This window comes from Macrobrachium nipponense, chromosome 19 (assembly GCF_015104395.2).
Source record: "Macrobrachium nipponense isolate FS-2020 chromosome 19, ASM1510439v2, whole genome shotgun sequence".
Classification (NCBI taxonomy): Eukaryota; Metazoa; Arthropoda; class Malacostraca; order Decapoda; family Palaemonidae; genus Macrobrachium; species Macrobrachium nipponense.
In genome coordinates, this window is record NC_061088.1 from 40,343,764 (window position 1) to 40,364,982 (window position 21,219).

General features: G+C 35.7%; 1 protein-coding gene across 11 annotated transcripts in view; it reads left to right on the plus strand.

The window, feature by feature from the left end:
* The window catches only part of LOC135216603 (uncharacterized), a 465,366-nt gene that overhangs the window by 256,130 nt on the left and 188,017 nt on the right, over positions 1 to 21,219 (plus strand). The window contains exon 8 of one of the 11 annotated variants that reach the window (XM_064252021.1): positions 11,563 to 14,024. The exons of 9 other annotated variants lie outside the window; for them this stretch is intronic. In XM_064252021.1, coding sequence (XP_064108091.1) covers positions 11,563 to 11,874 — 312 coding nt within the window. In that variant the 3' untranslated portion in view covers positions 11,875 to 14,024. Of the gene's footprint in view, positions 1 to 6,535; positions 8,295 to 11,562; positions 14,025 to 21,219 lie in introns of those variants that run through there. One more of the 11 variants, XM_064252047.1, reaches the window with a different exon arrangement.

Here is a 21,219-nt window from a genome sequence, read left to right on the forward strand (position 1 = left end):
ACAGTGCAGTGGTAGTTCATTGCATCAACAGAGGAGGGTCCAAATCCAAGCATGTGAACCATGTCATGATAGCCATCTTTGCCCTAGCAAACAAACACAAATGGCATCTGTCCGCCACTCACCTGGCGGGGGTAAGAAATGTGATAGCAGACGCCTTGTCCCGGTCAGTCCCTCTGGAATCAGAATGGTCCCTAGACGACGGGTCATTCCGGTGGATATGCCGGAGAGTCCCAGGTCTCCAAGTAGATCTCTTCGCCTCACAAGCGAACCACAAGCTCCCTTGCTATGTGGCCCCCAACCTGGACCCTCTGGCTTATGCCACGGACGCCCTGTCGTTAGATTGGGATCAGTGGAGAAAAATTTATGCTTTTCCTCCAGTGAATCTTCTCTTGAAAGTCTTGAGCAAGCTGAGGACTTTCAAGGGAATAGTAGCCCTGATTGCTCCAGACTGGCCAAGAGCAACTGGTATCTTCTGCTTCTGGAATTGGGTCTCCGACCTCAACGGATTCCCAATCCCAAGCTGTCACAATCAGTACAAATGAGGGACTGCGTTCGCTTCCTCAGGAATTCTTCAGACCCTAACTTTATGGACTTCATGAAGTTTGCGGCTAATAAAGATGCTAACATTGATCCACAAAACATCCTCTTCCTAGAATCAGATAAGAGAGATTCAATTATTAGACAATATGACTCAGCTGTTAAAAAATTAGCATCATTCCTGAAAGAATCAAACACTACAACCATGACAGTTAATTTAGCTATATCCTTTTTCAGATCCTTGTTTGAAAAAGGTTTAGCAGCTAGCACTATTACTACTCATAAATCGGCTTTGAAGAAGATCTTTCAGTTAGGTTTCCAGATAGATCTGACTGAATCTTATTTTACGTCTATACCCAAAGCCTGTGCAAGACTTAGACCTTCTCAAAGGCCTACTGCAGTCTCATGGTTCTTAAATGATGTCCTCAAACTAGCATCAGATACTGACAACTCGTCTTGTACATTCACAATGCTTCTTAGAAAGACATTATTCTTACTAAGCCTAGCTTCAGGAGCTAGAATTTCAGAACTGTCGGCTCTATCCAGAGATGCGGGTCATGTGGAATTCCTCCCCTCAGGAGAAGTTCTGCTTGCTCCGGATCGTAGTTTTTTGGCTAAAAATGAGGATCCTCTTGCAAGGTGGGCCCCTTGGAAAGTCATCCCACTTCCGCAAGACCCTTCTCTCTGCCCAGTATCAACTTTAAGAGCCTTTCTATCTCGTACATCCTCAAGATCCTCAGGTTCTCTCTTCATGAGAGAAAAAGGTGGTACTTTATCAGTAAAAGGTATTAGGCAACAAATCCTTTACTTCATTAAACAAGCCAATCCTGATTCATTTCCAAAAGCACATGACATCAGGGGAGTAGCCACCTCAATTAATTACTTTCAACATATGAACTTTGAGGATCTTAAAAAGTATACTGGATGGAAATCTCCGACAGTCTTTAAACGTCATTATCTAAAGTCCTTGGAATCTTTAAAATTTTCTGCAGTAGCAGCGGGAAACATTGTTTCCCCTGATACTGTATAGTAGTCGTAGTATAGATCCAGGTCTCCTCTCTACCTCATCCAACATGCCTCACCCTATCGCCATGCTACTCGGATATTCTAGCCTTAGCCGCTGAGATCATATTAGTGGATTGTCCCTTATTTTTTTGCTAGGGACATCCACACTATGTACTGATATTGTACTTCAGTGTACCTACCCTTATTTTTATGCTAGGGTAGGACACAATGTGTTTGTATATTTTGTAAATAGTTATCTAAGTAAATCTATTTTGTTAAATTACACTGCATTTTTGTACTTTACTATGTTTACTGTAATTTTAAGTACTTTACATTACTAACTTTTTTTTATGTCATTGTTTAAAATAAGTTAACCTTAAGTACTTAGTTTATATACTGTAATATCTGATTTACTTATATTATATTCCTCATTTTACACTGTTTTTCATTTGTCCTTTTTTTCCCATCTTGTCTGTTTCTCTGGTACTCTTTCATAGGCCGACACGAGCTGAGCCCAGAAAAGGGATTTTGACGAAGGAAAAATCTATTTCTGGGTGATTGGCTCGTGTCGCCCTATGAAACCCACCCTGTATTGATTGCCCCCCCCTGCAGGACAAGATGTTCTTAGATTAAGGATGACCGCTAGGGGCGCTGCTGTCCGTGGCATCCCCTATTAGTAGTAGTAACGGCCGCATCGCCCGTTGGTATCAGCTCTCTCTTGTGGGGATTCTGATTGGAAGGTCTAATTGGTGAATGTCTCGTGGTAGTGTTCTCACTCGCCCCTATTCTCATACCGACACTTCTTTTAAAGAGTGAGCGAGTCAGTTTTACTGACATTTTCTTAATTTTGTTTTTCTCTGGTAATTTTAGATTAATTTTGCCTAGAAAGAATGATATTAAGGATCCTTTCATAGGGCGACACGAGCCAATCACCCAGAAATAGATTTTTCCTTCGTCAAAATCCCTTTTTGCAGTTGTGCCAACTTTATTCTGAAGTTAATCCACAGTATTGTTTTTCAAATGACGAACATAAGATAAGAAAGTTGAAGCAGGGAAGTTGTGCTTCAGTGCCTTCTTCAATGACTTCTCGTTGTCACTTCAATTACTAATTTAGAGGTGTCCTCATCAGGTAAGAGGGTGGATGTGGGGGACAGGAATATGCCATAATCTTCAAATTTGCCATTACCATGGAGGAACATTGGATCTTCTTAAGTACTGACACCTCTACAGCTGGATATTTGTACACTGTTGTTGTAACAAAAAGTTCTCCAAGATTGAAGGTTCTGTCTATAATGAGCACACTCCTAGAAGGTCTACAATTATTATGGCAAAGCGTGATTCAAAAATCCATTTAGCATGTGCAAAATTGATTACTTGATATAAAAGAGTCCAAGGGCACTTGAAGATGAAGGTACAGTGATAAGAGCAAATTAATTAATTGCATACCTGGATAGAGACTTCTCAAAGCTGTAACTACTTCAGCTCTAACACATGATGGACAGTAAAATTTTAAACAGCTCTTACTCCACTCCTTCAGGAGACTTTTATCTATTGGTACAATCTTTATTTATTTGTTTGTTTGTTTATTTATTTATTTATTTATTTATTTATTTGTTTACTTATTTATTTATCAAAACAGTTAATAATTAGGTGGGCAATAAATTAACTAAAGATTTGGGCCAGACAAAAATTTTTTTATCTGTTAATAATAGTCATGTTTTACTTGAATACTGTGTCCAGATGTGTGGATTTTTATTCAGTATATAATCAGTCAAGTGCTTAACCATTTTATTGCCACATGATCACAATGGAGTATAAAACTGTAATAGTACAGTGGCATGGTAGCCTACATAGCTAGTTGCTAAAACTAGCAGCCACCATACATACAATACAAAACAAATGTCAGCCAGTGTCATGTTTAATTACTGTTTAAACAAGTTTACAATTATAAAACAAATACACAAGTAATTAAACAATTTTACAATTATAAAACAAACATATCTAGGGTTGTTTTGGTTGTTGCTTGGGCCATTTCGGTCTTTTCGGTCGTTTTGGTCGTTTCAGTAAATAGTGAGACCACAAGTATCTGTTCTTTCAACCATGTTCGTTGCACAAAGGAAGCATCAACATATAGCTGCTCCAGTCTTTCTTTGAACAAATCATAAACTTATGTCACTGTGAAATAGCAGCACCCATCTGTAGTCAACTTCTTGTCTCTTTTGTGCATCTCAAGCTCAGCAAAAGAATGGACACATCCCTGTTGTGTGTACTGCCCATAATCATTGCCAATTTTCTGGGAATTTAGCCGAGCTCTTTTCCTATTGTACACGCCTGTCAGACAAGATTGGTGATACATATGGTCCTGGGAAACAATATCTCCAGCACTGAGCTTGGCCAGTTTAAAATCTAGTAGGTTCATGGCCCATCGTTGCAGCTTTTCGTGAAAAGCCAATGTCATGGCCAATCGTAAATCTTTGATTGGTGCAGGTTTTTCATAAATAAAGTTGATTCCTTCTTTCTCAGTTTTAGATTCTTCTGCATCTTCTTCACCTGCCTTCTGGGAACTACATGTGAATTTTGCTGATGGGCATCATCATCTTCTGTCTTACACGATGACTTCCTTTTCCTTTCTAGTTCTGTGTTTTGAACTTCAGCATCCATGATGCATGATATGTAGCTTGTTTTTTTAAAAGGTCTGCAGAATTCCATCGCCTTCATCAAGCCTTTGGGGATGAAATGGTATAGACATTGCATTTAGCTTATAAAATGCAGAAATGTTTGTAGCAAGGGTAACATAGCCAGCACCAGATGCATCCACTAGTCTTTCACGTGTGTCTGCTTGGCACAAGCAACAAAGCTTCCAGTTAGTCATACTATCTCCCTTCAGGAAAGACGTCAACTTCCAAGATTGTGCTGCCAATGCATTTGTTCTATAGGCCAAAGGTTTATCCTTTTACCACCGATACAACATATATGCACTTTCAGATATGGTATACAACTAGGCTTAGATATGTCATAATCCTTCCCCTAGCCCGATCATTCATCCAATGCTATTTAATTCCCATGTGATCTGTACACCTGGAAGACTGGAAAACTAAAGCCCCATCTTCCTTGGCTTGGCTCTCCTGCACTAGCACATCCTGTCAATTCAGGTACGGCTGTTTAACTTTGAACTGGGGTTAGCTAAACAGCATTTGGGATACTAATTACAAATATCTACCATTAGCTAGCATTAAACCCTATGCTATGTCCTGGTAGTGCACTGGCACTACAGTGTTACATTGAGTTAATTAACCATTTTTTTTAAACGAGGATGAAAATGAATTAAGTGGGGCTTAATTGATTTCTAACCTACAAAAAATAAACTGATCAAGCTGAAGTTACCCCGAATCCATGCATTACCTGACCTTTTACCTCGTATATGAACTCAAGTACCAATTTTGGCCTTTTTTTGATATAGTGACATCCATCTTGGATATTTATAGTCGGCAAAATTATATACTATCTCAATATGTAAAGGCTTGTTTCAATTATTTTAACATAAACTGGGAGTAACTGAGGAATTCAAACGCAATTAACCAGTTAAATGTCGATATGCAGATAGCCAATGGAAGCAATTTTGAAAACCTGCCTGGCAGCTTGGAAATTGGTAAAATTTTGTGTGACCAGAGGTTGATGAGACAGAAGGTCAAGAAGAATTGTTGTGCCAAATTTTCATGCTTGTATCACCATTTGCACTTTTCCCCTATTATTTTGAAGTACCCCGCTCCACTATCATGGCAGTCTTCAGGTGTAGATTATCTGGGTTATGGTTAAGTAAGGTTTTTAGCAGTTAACTGTTTCAGTGTTAGTCCTTCTTTCAGTGTACTTTAAAGATTAACATTTATCACCTTGTCTTTTTGCTAATACATTTACCAATTGTTGTTATTTTTTTGTATTATGTTTTAGGTGGGGCATTGAGCTCTATATGCCCCTATTGCTTACTGTCTGTTTTTTTTAATCAGGAACAATTTTTTTTTTATTAAAATTTGTTATTAAAATTTTTAGAACTCACAGAATACTCTACCTGATAAGTTTTTGTGGTTACCTATCTAAAGTGTGAGCACTACATTACTGCTTGCAGAATTCACACTCTGGTAATTAGTTTTTCTGGGTACTTACCAATAGTGTGAGCATTATAGTACTGCATAATTTTCCCAGTGCTTTTGTAGCATCCCACTTATTAATTAATTAATTCTGTAGTTATATAACTTTCCAAATATTGTCTTTCAGTGGCATTTTATTATTTTAATGCGTAGCAATAATATTTTCACTAGACCATTGCATAGTGTTACATTCTTTATAACCAATTTCTCAGCTATCATAGCATGCATTCATGAGTGCTTTCACCACTGTTGAAAGGAATGGCTCACATATTTTGGAGGAGTTTTTTTTTAATCTTCTGTTACAAACCTATATGTTTCTGTTACAAACCTGTATGTTTAAAGGATATTCTTTACATTTTGAACATCCATATAGATGTCATGTATGATTTTTCTCTGTCGGCAGTTTACCACTGATTTTTACATTTTGTTTCCCAAATTTTTCCCATATCTAAATGAACTTTTCTGTTTTGAGTTCTTGGCAAGATGTTGTTTATTGGATAGATGACTAGTGTTGATGAATCTTTATGATCTGCCCACTTGTTGGAGGTGGGTTTGAGCAGTTTATTTTTTTAACCAATCCTTCTGGTAATAAGATAGATTTCCATTTAGTAGTGGTTTGAAGGTCAAATCAGGTATAGAATAAGTAGACCAGGTGTAAAGCTCATTCATTGATTCCAAAGTAGTTCTGCTTTGATGGCTTGGCAGCATGTTTAGCCTCTAACATAGTTGCAGCATCCCAATTCAATCCTCATTAATGCTAGTTGTTACTACATTACTCTGCATGTTTAGCTTTACTGTTGATATTGAACAAGTTTCAAAGATTTGTGAAGTTGTTTCTTGCTCTTCAGAGCCACTTCACTACGATTAGGGAGCAGGAAATGATGCTTACTCAACTTTCCACTCACTTATAAGATGAGAGCTGTGATTGAAATTGCTCCTGTTTTCTTGGATGGAAATGGTGATAGAGCTATGAGCAATAAAATCAGTGATTTTCAGCCTTCAGTGTCTCATGAATATAAGGGCTGCTTTGCTCACCTCAAAACCACTCCAGCCTTTTAGAATGAACTGTTCAAAAAGATGGGACAAGCTTTTATAATTCCAATATGAACCACTCCAACACAGGTTTTATAAAAGCTGCTGTAATTTTAAGTATCTGAATTGCCCTAATAACTATAATCCATGCTGTTCTATTCTCAAAATGCAAGCTACTCTAGTTCCTGTGTTCTTAGCGTGAGCCAACTTTTGAGCACAAGACAAATGAGCGTCGACGATTAAGCGCAAGACAATTGAGCGCAGTAACACTTGAGCGCCGACATATGAGCACCATAAATTCAAATCAGTCCGTTTGAAAAAAGTAAACAATGCTGTTTAGTTTTTGTTTGACTATTACAATTGTTTGGTTGTTATCTTTAAAATTAGCCCGTTGCACTTTTTGCAGAAACTGTGAGTTTATTTGTTTTTTGACTATTAAAATCGTTTGGTTGTTAGTGTTAAAATTAGCCCGTTGCTTTTTTTTCAGAATCAGTATGTTTATTTGTTAAAGTCAGCCCGTTTAGGAAATTTTAACAAATCTTTCTTAAAGGAAAATTAGTTTTATTTTATTTCAGTTCACAAAGCCCACGAAATGGAGAAGATGACATCGTCCAAAGGCAAAGAAAATACAGGCTGGGCCAAAAGTAGCCTCACAGTTAAAACAGAATTAAAAATAATTTATTAAACGCATAAAATTTTTCAGACATGAATAAGTGGCATATTTAAGAATGAGTGACATGAAAAGGATAAAAATAAGTAGCATGTATTAATGGCACAGTATTAATTTTCTATTGAAGAGTACTTTGAATGAGAAACAGTTCATGAAGTAACTGTGAGGCTACTTTTGGCCCACCCTGTATATTGCACAAAGGGCACTGTTACAGACTAGACAGAGTACTTAATAGTGGCAGAGTTCGGGTAATGCAGATGCCAGTTGGCCATATGCATCCTACAATTTACAAATTCATAGATATTTTAAGAGTTGAACAAAATCATACGTCAAATAAAGTTATCCGAATAGATACTGGGCAGCATGAAGATGTAAAGCAAAGTAAATACATAAGAATCAATAAGGCTACAGGCAGTCCCCGGGTTACGAAGGGGGTTCCGTTCTTGAGACGCGTCGTAAGCCGAAAATCGTCGTAAGCCAGAACGACGCTTGGAAATATGTCTTAAACTAATAAAAAGTTATAAAAACCTTACTTGTAATCCTTTGGTTACACTAAATGTTGTTTCCTGTAGTTTTATGTACAACCTGGAGTTATTTTCATAAAAGAATGCTGGTTCTTGAAGGTAAAAACTATTGTAATCCTCTGGTGACACTACATTCTTGAAGTTTTATGTACAACCTGGAGTGATTTTGCCAAATCTTGAGGGCTACAAGAACAGCTGATTACTATTTACGTATCATATAGACTAATTAAAGTAAACGTATCTTTAAATAGGCTTGTATATTAGTATCAACAAAACATGTCCTGCCATGAGTCAGAGGCCGTTTAATGAAACGAACACTTCTCTGTCCTATCTGTTCAGAAAATAAACGTTACGTCAATCCCCGAGAGCCATTGTTGCCAAGGCCTCTCTCTCTCTCTCTCTCTCTCTCTCTCTCTCTCTCTCTCTCTCTCTCTCTCTCTCTCTCTCTCTCTCTGATCAAATTACACTGGAACCTTGACATACGATTGCCCTAATATACGAATGTTTTTGAGATACAACAGAAATTTGCGGGAAATATAAGCTTTGATATACAACGAAATATTTGAGATACGATTTTGCGATGAGTGTTAGTTGTATAGGCGACTGATAAATGGCGTTCAGTCTTTGTGTTTGTGGTGCTGCATGTTAACACGTCGTTGTTTAGTTCGTTGTATTTGCGCCTATTTCGTGTTATTTTGTCTATTTTATTATTAACCATGGGTCTCAAGCTAAAGACAAAGCAGGTGATAAGAAAAACCCAAGAAAATGATTTAGATGGAAGCAAAACATGAAATTATAGCAAAGCATGAACCGTGGCGTTCGTATCGTCGATTGGCAAACGAGTATGGTCGAAATCCTTCTACAATATCCACGATCATCAAGCAGAAGGAAGCTATAAAAAACCTTCCAAGGCATCACCATTATTTCTAAACTACGAACTAATTAAAAAAAATAAATACAAATTAGTTTAGCAATGTTATTTCATTTGTGTTTATTACGTAGTTATTAGTGTACATACGTAAATAAAAAGAGAACAAATCGTTCCCTGCCACCCTTCCCTACCTCCTCCCCCTGCTGGCCTCACGTCATCTTTCGTTGTGGTAAGTAAAATTCCTTTTTTTTTAATTGATTTTATTAACATTATTATCTTTTATCACATTGCTATGTTATTTTATCATTATGTGTGTTATTACTTTGTTTTATTTGTGTATAAATTGTGTATATTATGTAATTTAGCTGTGTTTAGGTGTGGTTTCATAGCACTAGAACGGATTAATGCATATTACATTATTTTAAATGGGAAAAAATGCTTTGAGATACAACTGTTTTGATATACGACGATGGTAACGGAACAAATTAAATTCATATGTCAAGGTTCCAGTGTTACTGGATAATGTCTCTCTTTGGATACTTCGATTTTGCCAAATCTTGAGGGCTACAAGAACAGTTGATTACTATTTACGTATCATATAGACTAATTAAAGTAAACGTATCTTTAAATAGGCTTATATTATTAGTATCAACAAAACATTTACTGGCATGAGTCACAGGCTGTTTAACGAAACGAACACTTCTCTGTCCTTAACTCGGAGCGTCGGAAGACGCCTCTCTCTCTCTCTCTCTCTCTCTCTCTCTCTCTCTCTCTCTCTCTCTCTCTCTCTCTCTCTCTCTCTCTCTCTCTCTCTGATCAAATTACTGGATAATGTCTGTCTTTGGATACTTGGAATTTGCGTTGTAATCTAACCAGAAACTTCGTTTTGTTATTATTACTGGAAACAAGCAATGATTTTTTCATTATTTGCGCTTTTGGACTGTTATATGTAAACTTTGCGCACCGCAAGCTAGTATGTATTCATTCGCTCGGAAACTAGTTCCGCATATGAGGCGTCACTAAAAAACATTGAAAAATACGACATAAAAAGTGTCGAAAATCATCATAACCTCAAAATTTTTGTTGTAATCTAACCAGAAACTTATTTTTATTAATATACTGTGGTAAACTATAAAGGATTTTTATCATAGTATGCGTTTTTTAAAAGCGTCGTTAACTCGGAGCGTCAGTGTCGTAACCTTGGAACAAGCGTCGTAACCCAGGACGGATTTTTCCATTGAATATTTAAGAAAAAGCGTCGTAACCTCGGAACGTCGTAAGCCGGAACCGTCGTAACCCGGGGACCGCCTGTATATCAAAATTTGGTAGCGAATATTCTTCAAGAGACTGACTAGAATATCTTCGTTCAATATATTTTATCATTAGCATGCAGAAGTAGAAATTTGGTTTTATAAACAGTTTTTAACTTGATTTTTGTTTAGAGGTCATTTTATTTACTTGTCATAACAAATAAAGCTTATAACTGTAATTTTTTTCCCTTTCTTTCGGTGCAGAAGTAGAAATGTGGTTTTATAAACTGTTTTTAGTGATTTTATGGTATTTATATATCATAAATAACAATTTAAGCCGTCACAATTTGTTTTTTTACACGATTTTGTTTAGATACAATTTTATTTACATGTCAGCAAATAAAGCTTAAAACTAAATTTCTTTATGGCGCTCAAATTCGGCACTCAGTTGTCGTGCGCTCAATTTTCGAGCGCTCAATTGTCGACACTCATTTGTCTTGCGCTCAAAAGTCGATGAGCCATTCTTAGTCGCTCTTAAATCAATGATGTAAGCCACTCCATATCCAAGGACTTGGAAAGACTGAAGGGAATAGAGGCTACTTTTATTCCTTCCAGAGTGTCCCCCAAAATTGTTGTTTATAAATGTTTTTTATAAATGTTGTTTATAAATTGTTGTTTATAAATTGTTGTTTATAAATGGTTGTTTAGATATCATTTTATTTACTTGTCATACATTTTATTTACTTGTCATAACAATTATAGAGCTTATAACTGTAAATTTTTCCCCCTTTCTTTATGGTGCAGAAGTAGAAATGTGGTTTTATAAACTGTTTTTAGATATTTTATGGTATTTATATATTACATAAAAATTTAAGCTGTCACAATTCTGTTTTTTTACGTGATTTTGTTTAGATATATACCAGGTGGCTGTATATATCAGCATGTATGACAATTTGGGTAACAGTTTTGTTGAGGGGTTTGTGAGTGTACCAGCCCCGCAAAACTGAAACCAGTTGTCTGTATCTTGTAGACTGACCTTGACACTTCCCTTTACCCACACACAGTGCAGGGTGAATTTTTTGCCATTTATATTTTAGACTATTAAAATACCACATTATATGCATGAAAATGCAGTAATTCATTTATTTACTAAAACGGGGTAACTGGAAAGTGAATAGGATTTTGATAAAATTTTCCAGAAGAATTCAGTGTGAGAATATTCACATACAATATTGAGGCTAGAAATGTCAGAGGTCAGGAATGCAGACAATTTCTGACATACATGGTTGTATGTGATGCTGGATACAGGTACTGTTCATTTTTATTTCAGTTGAAATTTTCTTTCATTTAGTAAAGATATTAAAAAAAATGTTAGGAGTTTCTGGCAGCACTAAAACCATTTTGGGGGGCTGGGGGTTTGTTATTTATCTTAGCTTGCATAATTTGAGAACCTTATCAAAAAGTATAAAATAATTCCTATACTTTTTTTTTAGCCCCTCATATTATAGCGGCATTCTTTTCTTCTTAGGTACAGTTCTTTTTAAAATTTGTGGGAGACCTCATTTCTCTACCATCTAAAATGGAGATGGATGAGCAGACTCAAAAGGAATTGGAAGAGAAGTGTGGTACTGGGAAACCTTTAAAATATTTTCATAAATTTGGTCCAATACAGTGGGTTTATAATAATGATTTAGCCGCTCTTAGTGGTATCCCTCCGCTCCCTCCAGTGGTGGAGAAAATTTATGAAACCGTTTCTGATTGTAGACGAGCTCACCTCATGGAGTACAAAGCTTCTTGCTACAAAATACTTGGCCCAGATAAATTTAGCAGGTTAAAATAGGTTATTCTTGTCCTTGTAAATGTTTTCTTCTGCAAATATATTTAGAAATAGAAGTGTTTGAAGTAGTAAAAAATATAATTAAGTCTACATGAAATTAATTTTTTTTACTGCTATCTTAGTGTGATGTTCATTTTTACTGCTTTTAATTTGTTATACCCTTCCTATATTTTTTATTCGGGAAAGCATACGTATTGCTATCCTTGAGTCTCAGCACAAGTTTTTTTCTTTTTATCCTACTTTTACATTTTTAATGGCATGCTAATTTGTCCATTATGAAAAGAAAATAAGCATACCAACTCATCAAACTGATTATGCAGATATTCTCCAGTTGCTAGTACCCCTTGTCTTAACAAGTAGTTTCCAAATCTTTTGGGCTGCTCTGTTATTATTTGGTCATTGGTAACATTTAGTACATGTCACTTACCAGTAAATATGGGAAATTACAGTACAGTATGTCCAAAATTCGAAAAAGATCAGTATTATTGTAAAGATAGGTAGATATTGATTGATTAAATCATAGGCTTATGCCTGTAGATGACACTAATCACTTCAGAAATGCTGTAGAGGAAAGTCAACAGAGGATTGTATTTGTCTTTTATGAAGTAGATTGTTGTGCAGTCCTCACACTTGGAGATTAAATTATGAATACAATGAGCCAGAGGGAAATTTTGGCTTATGTGAAAATTGTTCTTTTATTGTCACTCAGAAGTCACTAACCAACAAAACTTGCTAACTTTTGGTAGGAAGTTTTGTGAAATAAGCGAGGCAAAAAACATTATATTTGAATATTTAAAGGTACATGGATCTCCCTATTTTGTCAATAGTTTTCTTACTACATTACTATTTAAAATATTTCACTCATTGTATGCTTCATACAAAAGTAACCGTCTTTTTAGGATATACGTATAACATTTTGGAGCACTTTTGCTTCAGTTTAATCAGTAGCTGTATTTATTAAATTGTATTTAGCATAATGCACACATCCTAAATTTAACTTCGCTTGTAGCATCAGTAAGTACTATTTACATTTTATTTAATAGTTACTTTACTGACACACACTGATGAAATTTTGTAGCTTTGTGATGAATGGCCTTTTCTTCATTATTTTTAATAGTCATGATATAGAAATAATTATTGTATACTGTACTAATATTTACAAACTTAGGCTGTGTAAGCAGTCACATTAGCTTTTGATTTTTATAAATGTATTGTGTGCTGCCTTCAGTTGGGTTAATACGTACCTGGTTTCCTTTACCCTCTCATTTTATTTAACCGTTTTATAAACGTAATATGTTATACAAAAAATTTTCTTATGGGAAAATGTACATGCTACCCAAATTCTACTGTGGTTTTGCCAGATGATTTGCTTTTGCCTGCATTTTTTTTATTTTTCTGGGCTTTACGTATACCATACTGCAACTTTAAGCTTTTGCTTACATAGTAATTTGCAGTATTTTCAGTTTTGCCTTTTTTATTTTTCTTATAGCTTCAGTTCTATGTGGTTTTGTTTATTCTTTCTGGCTTATTAAGTTTTGCCTTGTTGTCTTTATTGGTTATCATGTATCCAGTTTTATGCAGTTCTTGATCATTCTTTCATGCAATATATAAATGCTAAATCTATTTATGCATGAATATTGCTTGATTATGTATACATATCTTTTGATTTTCTTTCTTTGTGGTTCACAAGAGAATAAATTGAAATTTATCATGATACTATTAGCATCCACATGTTTCCAGCTTGTTAGGTGCATTACACCTGTGAGTGGTATTTGCTTATTTCTTCAAACATAAGGGATTTTTTCTTTGTGATAGTTGCATATGTAATAGCTACCTCATTAAAAAGGTTTATTGCTTAAAGACAGTTCTTTACTCTGTTTGACTTCACTTGGAGTTTGATATTTGTTGTTTTGTTATGTAGAATTTGCTGAAGGATTTTATTTGTCCAGAGATGTAATTCTCTCTACTTCATTCAGTATGTATGATAAAAGACAATGTCTACCCTTTCTGTGATAGAAATGTCAGGTTTTGTTTTACATAACTGTACTGAAAAAAGGCAGCAGTCTTGCTGTTTTTATAGCTTTTGTATTTCAGCTGTCTGACTTGTGATAGATATATTTTGTATATTGTAGGGTACAAACAATAAAATATCAAGTATTTGATTGTTTATGTCTTTCTCCTTTCAAAAGGCCTGATATCTGAGAGATTAGCAATCTTCATTTTACTTTTGACTTAATACTTTTATTCAAGTTGTATCTTTTGAGTAAGAAAACTTTTCTCTATGATAATTATAAGAATTTAAAATTCACTGTAGTCTTTATAAGTAGCTGAAGCTTAATTTGTAAAATACAGTAGAGAGACCCAGTCCTTGATCGTACTAGAACTTGAAATAATCAGATTTCAACGCAAAATTTTGAGCAAATTTTTCATCTGAGCTTAAACAAAAATACGGAAGCCAACCCAATGAATCATAAGATTTTTGTAAACAAAGTGGTTTGGTCAGTCACTGCTAGTAGGCGTTGTTCCCATTCCCATTTGGCGAGGAAAACGGTAAGAATCACAATTGAACTTCAGATTATTGAAATTTATTATGAAAATCCTGCAAGATTTTTAATAGGCTAATCCTTGAAGTGTCAGTAGTTAGCTACAGTCTCAGCTATCGACACTATAAACATAACATATGTAGTACAGTAATACTCAAATCTCATGTGACATGACTCCATAGGATTTCGTTCAAAATTCACTAACTGGCAACCTAGCATGCTCCATATTTATCTATTATTTCCATGCAAAAATGCGATTATTGCATACAATAAGGCCATAATATCTTTCATAAGAGTGAAATCTGTCATATATTTCAAAACTGTAAGAAAATGTCACGTTTAGCCAAATTTCAGAAATAAGTCTTACGAAACATTTTCAAAACTTTCGTTCACTCATCACTGAAGCATTTAACCAAAATGAAGTCGTCAATTAAACCTCACTTCAGATGTTAAATAAAAAAAAAACTAAAATAATTGTCATACATGAATAATACTTCCAAAGCAAGCATAAAATTTTAAATAGTCCTATTTGATTGCTTTTACACCTCAACGCTGAAAAAAATTAAATATGTATATCCAAAAGTAGAATGCGCCCACTGATATGAACATGTGAGGGGAGCATGTGTGACGTATCATTAGTGTTGGTGCAATAACAACCGCCTGGTGTAACATAAGTAGGTCTACAGTGAGTAGCGACCATGAAATAATCTTTAAAAAATTTACCTTCTGGGATTGGCCTGTGTCGCCCAGTGAAATGTTCCTTATAACACTCATTTCAAGGTATAAATAATTGCTAAATATACCAGAGAAAAAAGCCATATGGAATGCCAGAGTTACTACCTCTGGATCGATCACCTTCATAGGTGTCGGTATAAAAACAGGGCGAGTGGATGCCACTACCACAGACTTCCAGCCAATAGTTCTCTCCTCTCTCAAAATCCCTCACCAGAGAGGAGCCGTTACAACTGCCACCCTCCGCTCGCCACTACTTCTTCTGCCAAGATTCTTCATTCCTTCATAGCGCTCGTTGACACATAGATGTGTTTTTGTTGTGAAATTGAATTTTTGTGATTTTTGGATTTTTCATGTCTTCTGAACTTCAAGAAGCATCTTCATCTAAGTTGAGTATTATTTTTCTGACTTTGAACGTGTTTGGGCAACGGTGCATTTTATGTGGTGTTGTTTATTTGTAATGTTACCTGGGAGCCGAGCGTATCGTCTCTCTGGTCGGCCATTTAAATGCATTGTGGTTCGCGTACTTAGTCTCCTCAACTTTTTTATTACGATAAATCATTATCCCTTTTGCTCATTACAGTATACGTTACAGTTATCGTGGAATTTTACCATTTCGCTCCTGATGGGTTCCGATAGGTTGTTTTAATAAATTTTATCAATTTTAATTACAGTAGTACCTCGAGATACGAAATTAATCTGTTCCGAGGCGCCCTTTGTATCATGAGGTTTTCGTATCTTGGACCACATTTTACATGCAAAATGGCTAATCCGTTCCAAGCCCTCCAAAAACACCCCAGTAAATTATATTTCCAGGCCTACAACACATGTTTTAGGGTTACGACGTCGATCCGACGGAAGAAATATGACTCCAAAAAGGCAAAATACTGTACAGTGGTCCCCCCGTATTCGCGGGGGATGCGTACCGGACCTCCCCGCGAATAGTTAGAATCCGCGAATGTTTGGAACCCCCCTCTAAAAATGCTCATAAACTGTCCTGGGCATACAAACACCAAAGTATCCCTTAGACCATCCTTCATCAAATATACATAAAATATCCTATTATGGTTCATATTAATCTTTGAAATATTATTAATACTATTTTAAAGTAAATCTTACATTTTATGTTTATACATAAATACATACTATGTACGTACTGAATGACTTAGTTACGTATGTGAAAATAATTCAGTCCCCCCATAAGTATTCGGTCATGCACGTTTTCTTTCATACTGTTACTATTTGAGACCCATTTTCTTTTTACAAGGGAACAATGAAATGTGAAATCACAAATACCAAATGTCTACTTAAAGTATTATCCTAGATCAAATATACCATTGAATTGGTATTATTAATATCATTTTAAAGTAATCTTAAACATTTTACCATTAGAAATATATAAACAGCCAATAGCAGAAGAGAGAGAGAGAGAGAGAGAGAGAGAGAGAGAATGTTATTGTTACTGTTTAATCTCATTAAACGTAATATTATTTGTAAACTAGTACAGTATATTATTATTTTACCATAAAATGTAGTAATGTCCTTAAAGATATATACTTATACATACACTTCCAGCCCAAACAGAGGGGGAGAGTTACCACTAGCGCATGCTAGTATCTCGTGTGGAGAGAGAGAGAGAGAGAGAGAGAGAGAGAGAGAGAGAGAGAGAGAGAGAGAGAGGGGGGGGGGGGTTGTCCTTATTTAAAAGAGTGAAATGGATAGATTATTGTACTTCTTTAAAATACTATCACATGTGAATTTTGAGATTAGTTATATTATTATTATTATTATTGTTATTATGCGAAAATATTAATAAACATGCACATGTACCATAGAAATTATCTCATATATATCAGCAAAAGAGAAAGAGAGAGAATCTCAATGATCCATAGATGACAACACTGGATTTGACAGTTGGAACCCAGCCAACAAGCTGGCTACGCAACAAGACACGGGGTTACATAATTCTTTTTATTTATAAACTAAAATCTTGCTAATTCACTTTAGTATTTTCTTTAATGAATTTATATTATTGCTGTTTACATTAATATTGATATTTGAAAATTAGTAAATCATCATCCAAAAAACATACATCGCTTTAAGAGAGAGAGAGATTATCGTAGTATTTGTAAAATACTTTCACATATGATTTTTGTAATTACAGTTATTATTATTATTATTATTATTATTATTATTATTATTATTATTATTATTATTATTATTATTTGAAAATATTAATAAACATATTACGCATATATGTACCATAAAAAATCTCTCATCTCAGTAAAAGAGAGAGAGAGGAAATTTGATGCCCACTTGATGACAGCAACAAATCAGCTCCTTCCCCCTCCGGTCACTTAACTTGATATGTATATCTGTTTTTTTTTTAGAAAGAATCTGACTGGGATTTCCTTCATTCTTCCATAATTTTTTAAATTTATAAGCAAAAATCTTACTAATTCACTATGGTATTTTCTTTAATGAATTGATATTATTGCTGTATAAATTAATATTAATATTTGAAAATAGTAAATCATTTATTTATCATACAAAAAAACATACATCTTTGTAGTAGAGAGAGAGAGAGAGAGAGAATTATTATTTTTATTATGTGATATTTAAACTTATTAAACTTACTAATACAGTATTAATCAAAATTAATATTTGAAAATTAGTAAATCATTTTTGTATCATAAAAATGTATTTAGTCATGAAAATAAACATCAAAATACACTAATTAGTGATTATTTTCGTCGGAAAATTCCGCGAATGGGCGAGTCCGTCCGCGAATAATTTCTAGATAGGTTCCAAAGAAAAACCCACGAATGTGTGAGTCCGCGAATCCGGAAAACGCGAATACGGGGGGAACACTGTACATACTTGAGTAATATTCAACTGCATGTGCATGTAATGTTCACCCCATTTTTACTGCATATATTAGGACTTTAGCATATGTCCCTTAGCAATAAGCCTAGCCTATGTTAGCGGTTGCTACTGTAGCCTAGTTTATGATTCTGACATCTAAACCTAAGAAGCTAAAAGCTTAGAATATGCCAATAAAATGTATAAATAATCAGTATGTACTCATTTCAAATAATTATTAATTAATCATTAACTATAATACACAAACAAACAAAAAAAACCTTCCAATCGATTGCTTACATTCAGCTCTTACGAGTACCGAATGAATGCCAAGCAATCACTTTTCCTAGGACACAGTAAGCCATAAATTTTCATTAGTATCTCTCTTCAACTAATGAAACTACCAAACAGTATAATAATCATTCATTTCTATTCTTTATTCTATCTTTACCTAATGGAGATACAGAGTTACTGACAGCTATAATGAAACATATACGTAACGTAATATTAAAACAGAAGAAGAATTCTAAAAAATACGTATTTGTTGGCTTCGATGATAGCAGTTTGATTTATTTTATATTTTATGATATCTAATTCACAATTTTTTTATTAAATGTATTGCATGTACTCATTTCAAATAATTATTAAGTAACCATTATCTATAATAAACAAAAACAAAAAAAGCTTCCAAACTTCTGTTTACATCCAGCACTTACGAGTATCGAACGATCGCCAAGCAATCACTTTCTAAGTACACAGTAAGCCATAAATTTTCATCATCTCTCTTCAACTACTGAAACTACCAAACAGTATAATAACCATTCATCTCTATTCTTTATTCTATCTTTACTTAATGTTTTTTTTTTTTTTTTATTAAATGTATTGCATGAATAAGTTTTTCAATTTACAGCATCCTTTTACCAATAGAATACTTAAAGCACAAGGGGTAGATGCTGACCAATAGGAGAGCAGGATCTTATGGGGTGACTAGCATCAGGAACCAATGGGAGAGTGGGAGGATGGTGTCGAGTTTACTCAGTTGGCGGCGCGGGAGTTTTAAAATTGTTCTCGGTGGTCCGGACGAATCTCGGGACTTTACAGCAACAACCTTTCGTAACTTGAGCAATTTTCGTATGTAGAGCTGTAAAATTTTTCGTATTTGCTTTCATATCTCGAGTTTTTCTTAAGTTGAGCCTTTCGTATGTCGAGGTACCACTGTATAGCCTATTAGAGGGTTTCCCTCTCTCTCTTTTTGAGAGGCCTTCAGGAGCGATTTGGTTCCCTCACGAGAGTGCAATAATATTTCATTCTACTACATGCGCGAGTATTGTGTTGAGGCGACCTAGGCTTGCCTAGTGTTATGCATATTACTTGAGAAGTAAAGAACTCTCATTATTTCGCGGTGCTCATGCATTTTATGTAGATGATTTTATTGTTATTTAGTTTGTTACAATATTATTTGCTATTATATTGATGAGGTTGGGAGTCCTACATGAATTTTTATCTATCCTTGGCCGCATTATTACCGATCCTAGCCTACCTGACCAGATCTAGGTTAGATTTTGGAAGTTAGGCTAGGCAGTTAAGAGTTTTTTCTCTCTACCATAGTTGGTTTTAGATCTGGCGATCCTGACCAGACTAATAATTTAGTTTTGGAAGGTGATCCTTTACTAGAGAATTCTCTCTTGTCACAGAATGTAGGTGCTAGACCCATCTTTCCTGACCAGGTCGATATATTCGATTTTGGAGGGTTAGTTTAGGTTCCGAGTTTCCTCTTTCGCGACGTTCCAGTAGGCGCCGTCCTAAGCCACCCAACCAGATCGGTATATCTGATTTAGGAGGGTTAGGCTAGGCTAGTACATGGATTGTTTTTATTCGTCGGTACTTCTAATAATTCCTGTTTCAATATTTTGGTTTAGTATAGCCTCGGCTAGTACCTCCTTTAGGGTGTCAGTTGGCCTGCCGTCTTCTGCCCCCTTTAGTTGTAGGTTTTTCCACGGCTTCTCAGAAGGTGATAATCACCTGACCGGTTGCTGTTGCCAGGCGATTACTAGTTACCCTTCTCCTCCGTGCTCTTCCTTCCGGCCCGGATCTGTTCCGGTGGTGTTTCGTTAGCTCGCTGTCCTAGTAACCCTTAAGGGGAACGGCAGCTGGAGCGTTGAGCACCATCCCAGGGGGATTAGTCGGAGGAGGTTAAGGAGTTGTAGATTACGTAGTCTCTGTTAGTAGCCCCTTTTTGTAATTTTACCAGTTACCCTTCCCCCTCCGTGCTCTTCCTTCCGGTCTGGATTGTTTCCGGTGGTGTTTCGTTAGCTCGCTGTTCTAGTAACCCTTCCGGGGAACAGCAGCTGGAGTGTCGAGCACTATTCCCGGGGGATTAATCGGAGGAGGTCAAGGAGTAGAAGATTTGTAATCTCTGTGGGTATTTCTCCGGCTCTGTGTTTCCCGGTCGAAGTGTGATCTATCATCACACAGGAAGTTATTAGTACTGCTGTGTCCGCCGCTCTGTTTTCCATTATTCTCTATTTTATCGCTACTGCCCCCATTCCGGTGGGGGTGGAACTAGGTTTAGAATACTTTTCCAATTAACTTGGAATAGCTACTCTTTTCCGGTGCGTTCATATTCAGATCAGGTTACCTGGCTCCCTGTTCTGCTCATATTAGGCCAGTTCCGTCGGTTTTAGCGATCACGATAACGAGATTATGGATTCCGGAGCAAGCGGAGACTTTCACAGTTTGATATGTAGTAAGAATTCTTACTGAGGAGTTGATTTTTTCCCTGTAACTAGTTGTCATAAAACTAGTTTAAGTGTACAGGCAGTCCCCGGGTTACGACAGGGTTTCCGTTCTTGAGACGCGTCGTAAGCCGAAGGAACATTGTCAAAAATCCTAAGAAAACCTTACTTTTAATGCTTTAGGTGCATTCAAAACTATGTAAACTGCATTCTTATTGCATTTTTCATCAAAAAAAAACTTTAAATATTGATTATTTTGCATTTTTGATGTCATATTTCATCTGCCAGATCAGCATTTGTAGGCGTTGTAACTCTGGAACATGCGTCGTAACCCTGGCACATGCGTCGTAACCCTGGAAATAATTTCTGATGAATATAATTGAAAAGCGTCGTAACCTCGGAACGTCATAAGCCGAGACCGTCGTAACCTGGGGACTGCCCGTACTCATGTGTCATTTCTAACTTACAGATGGTAC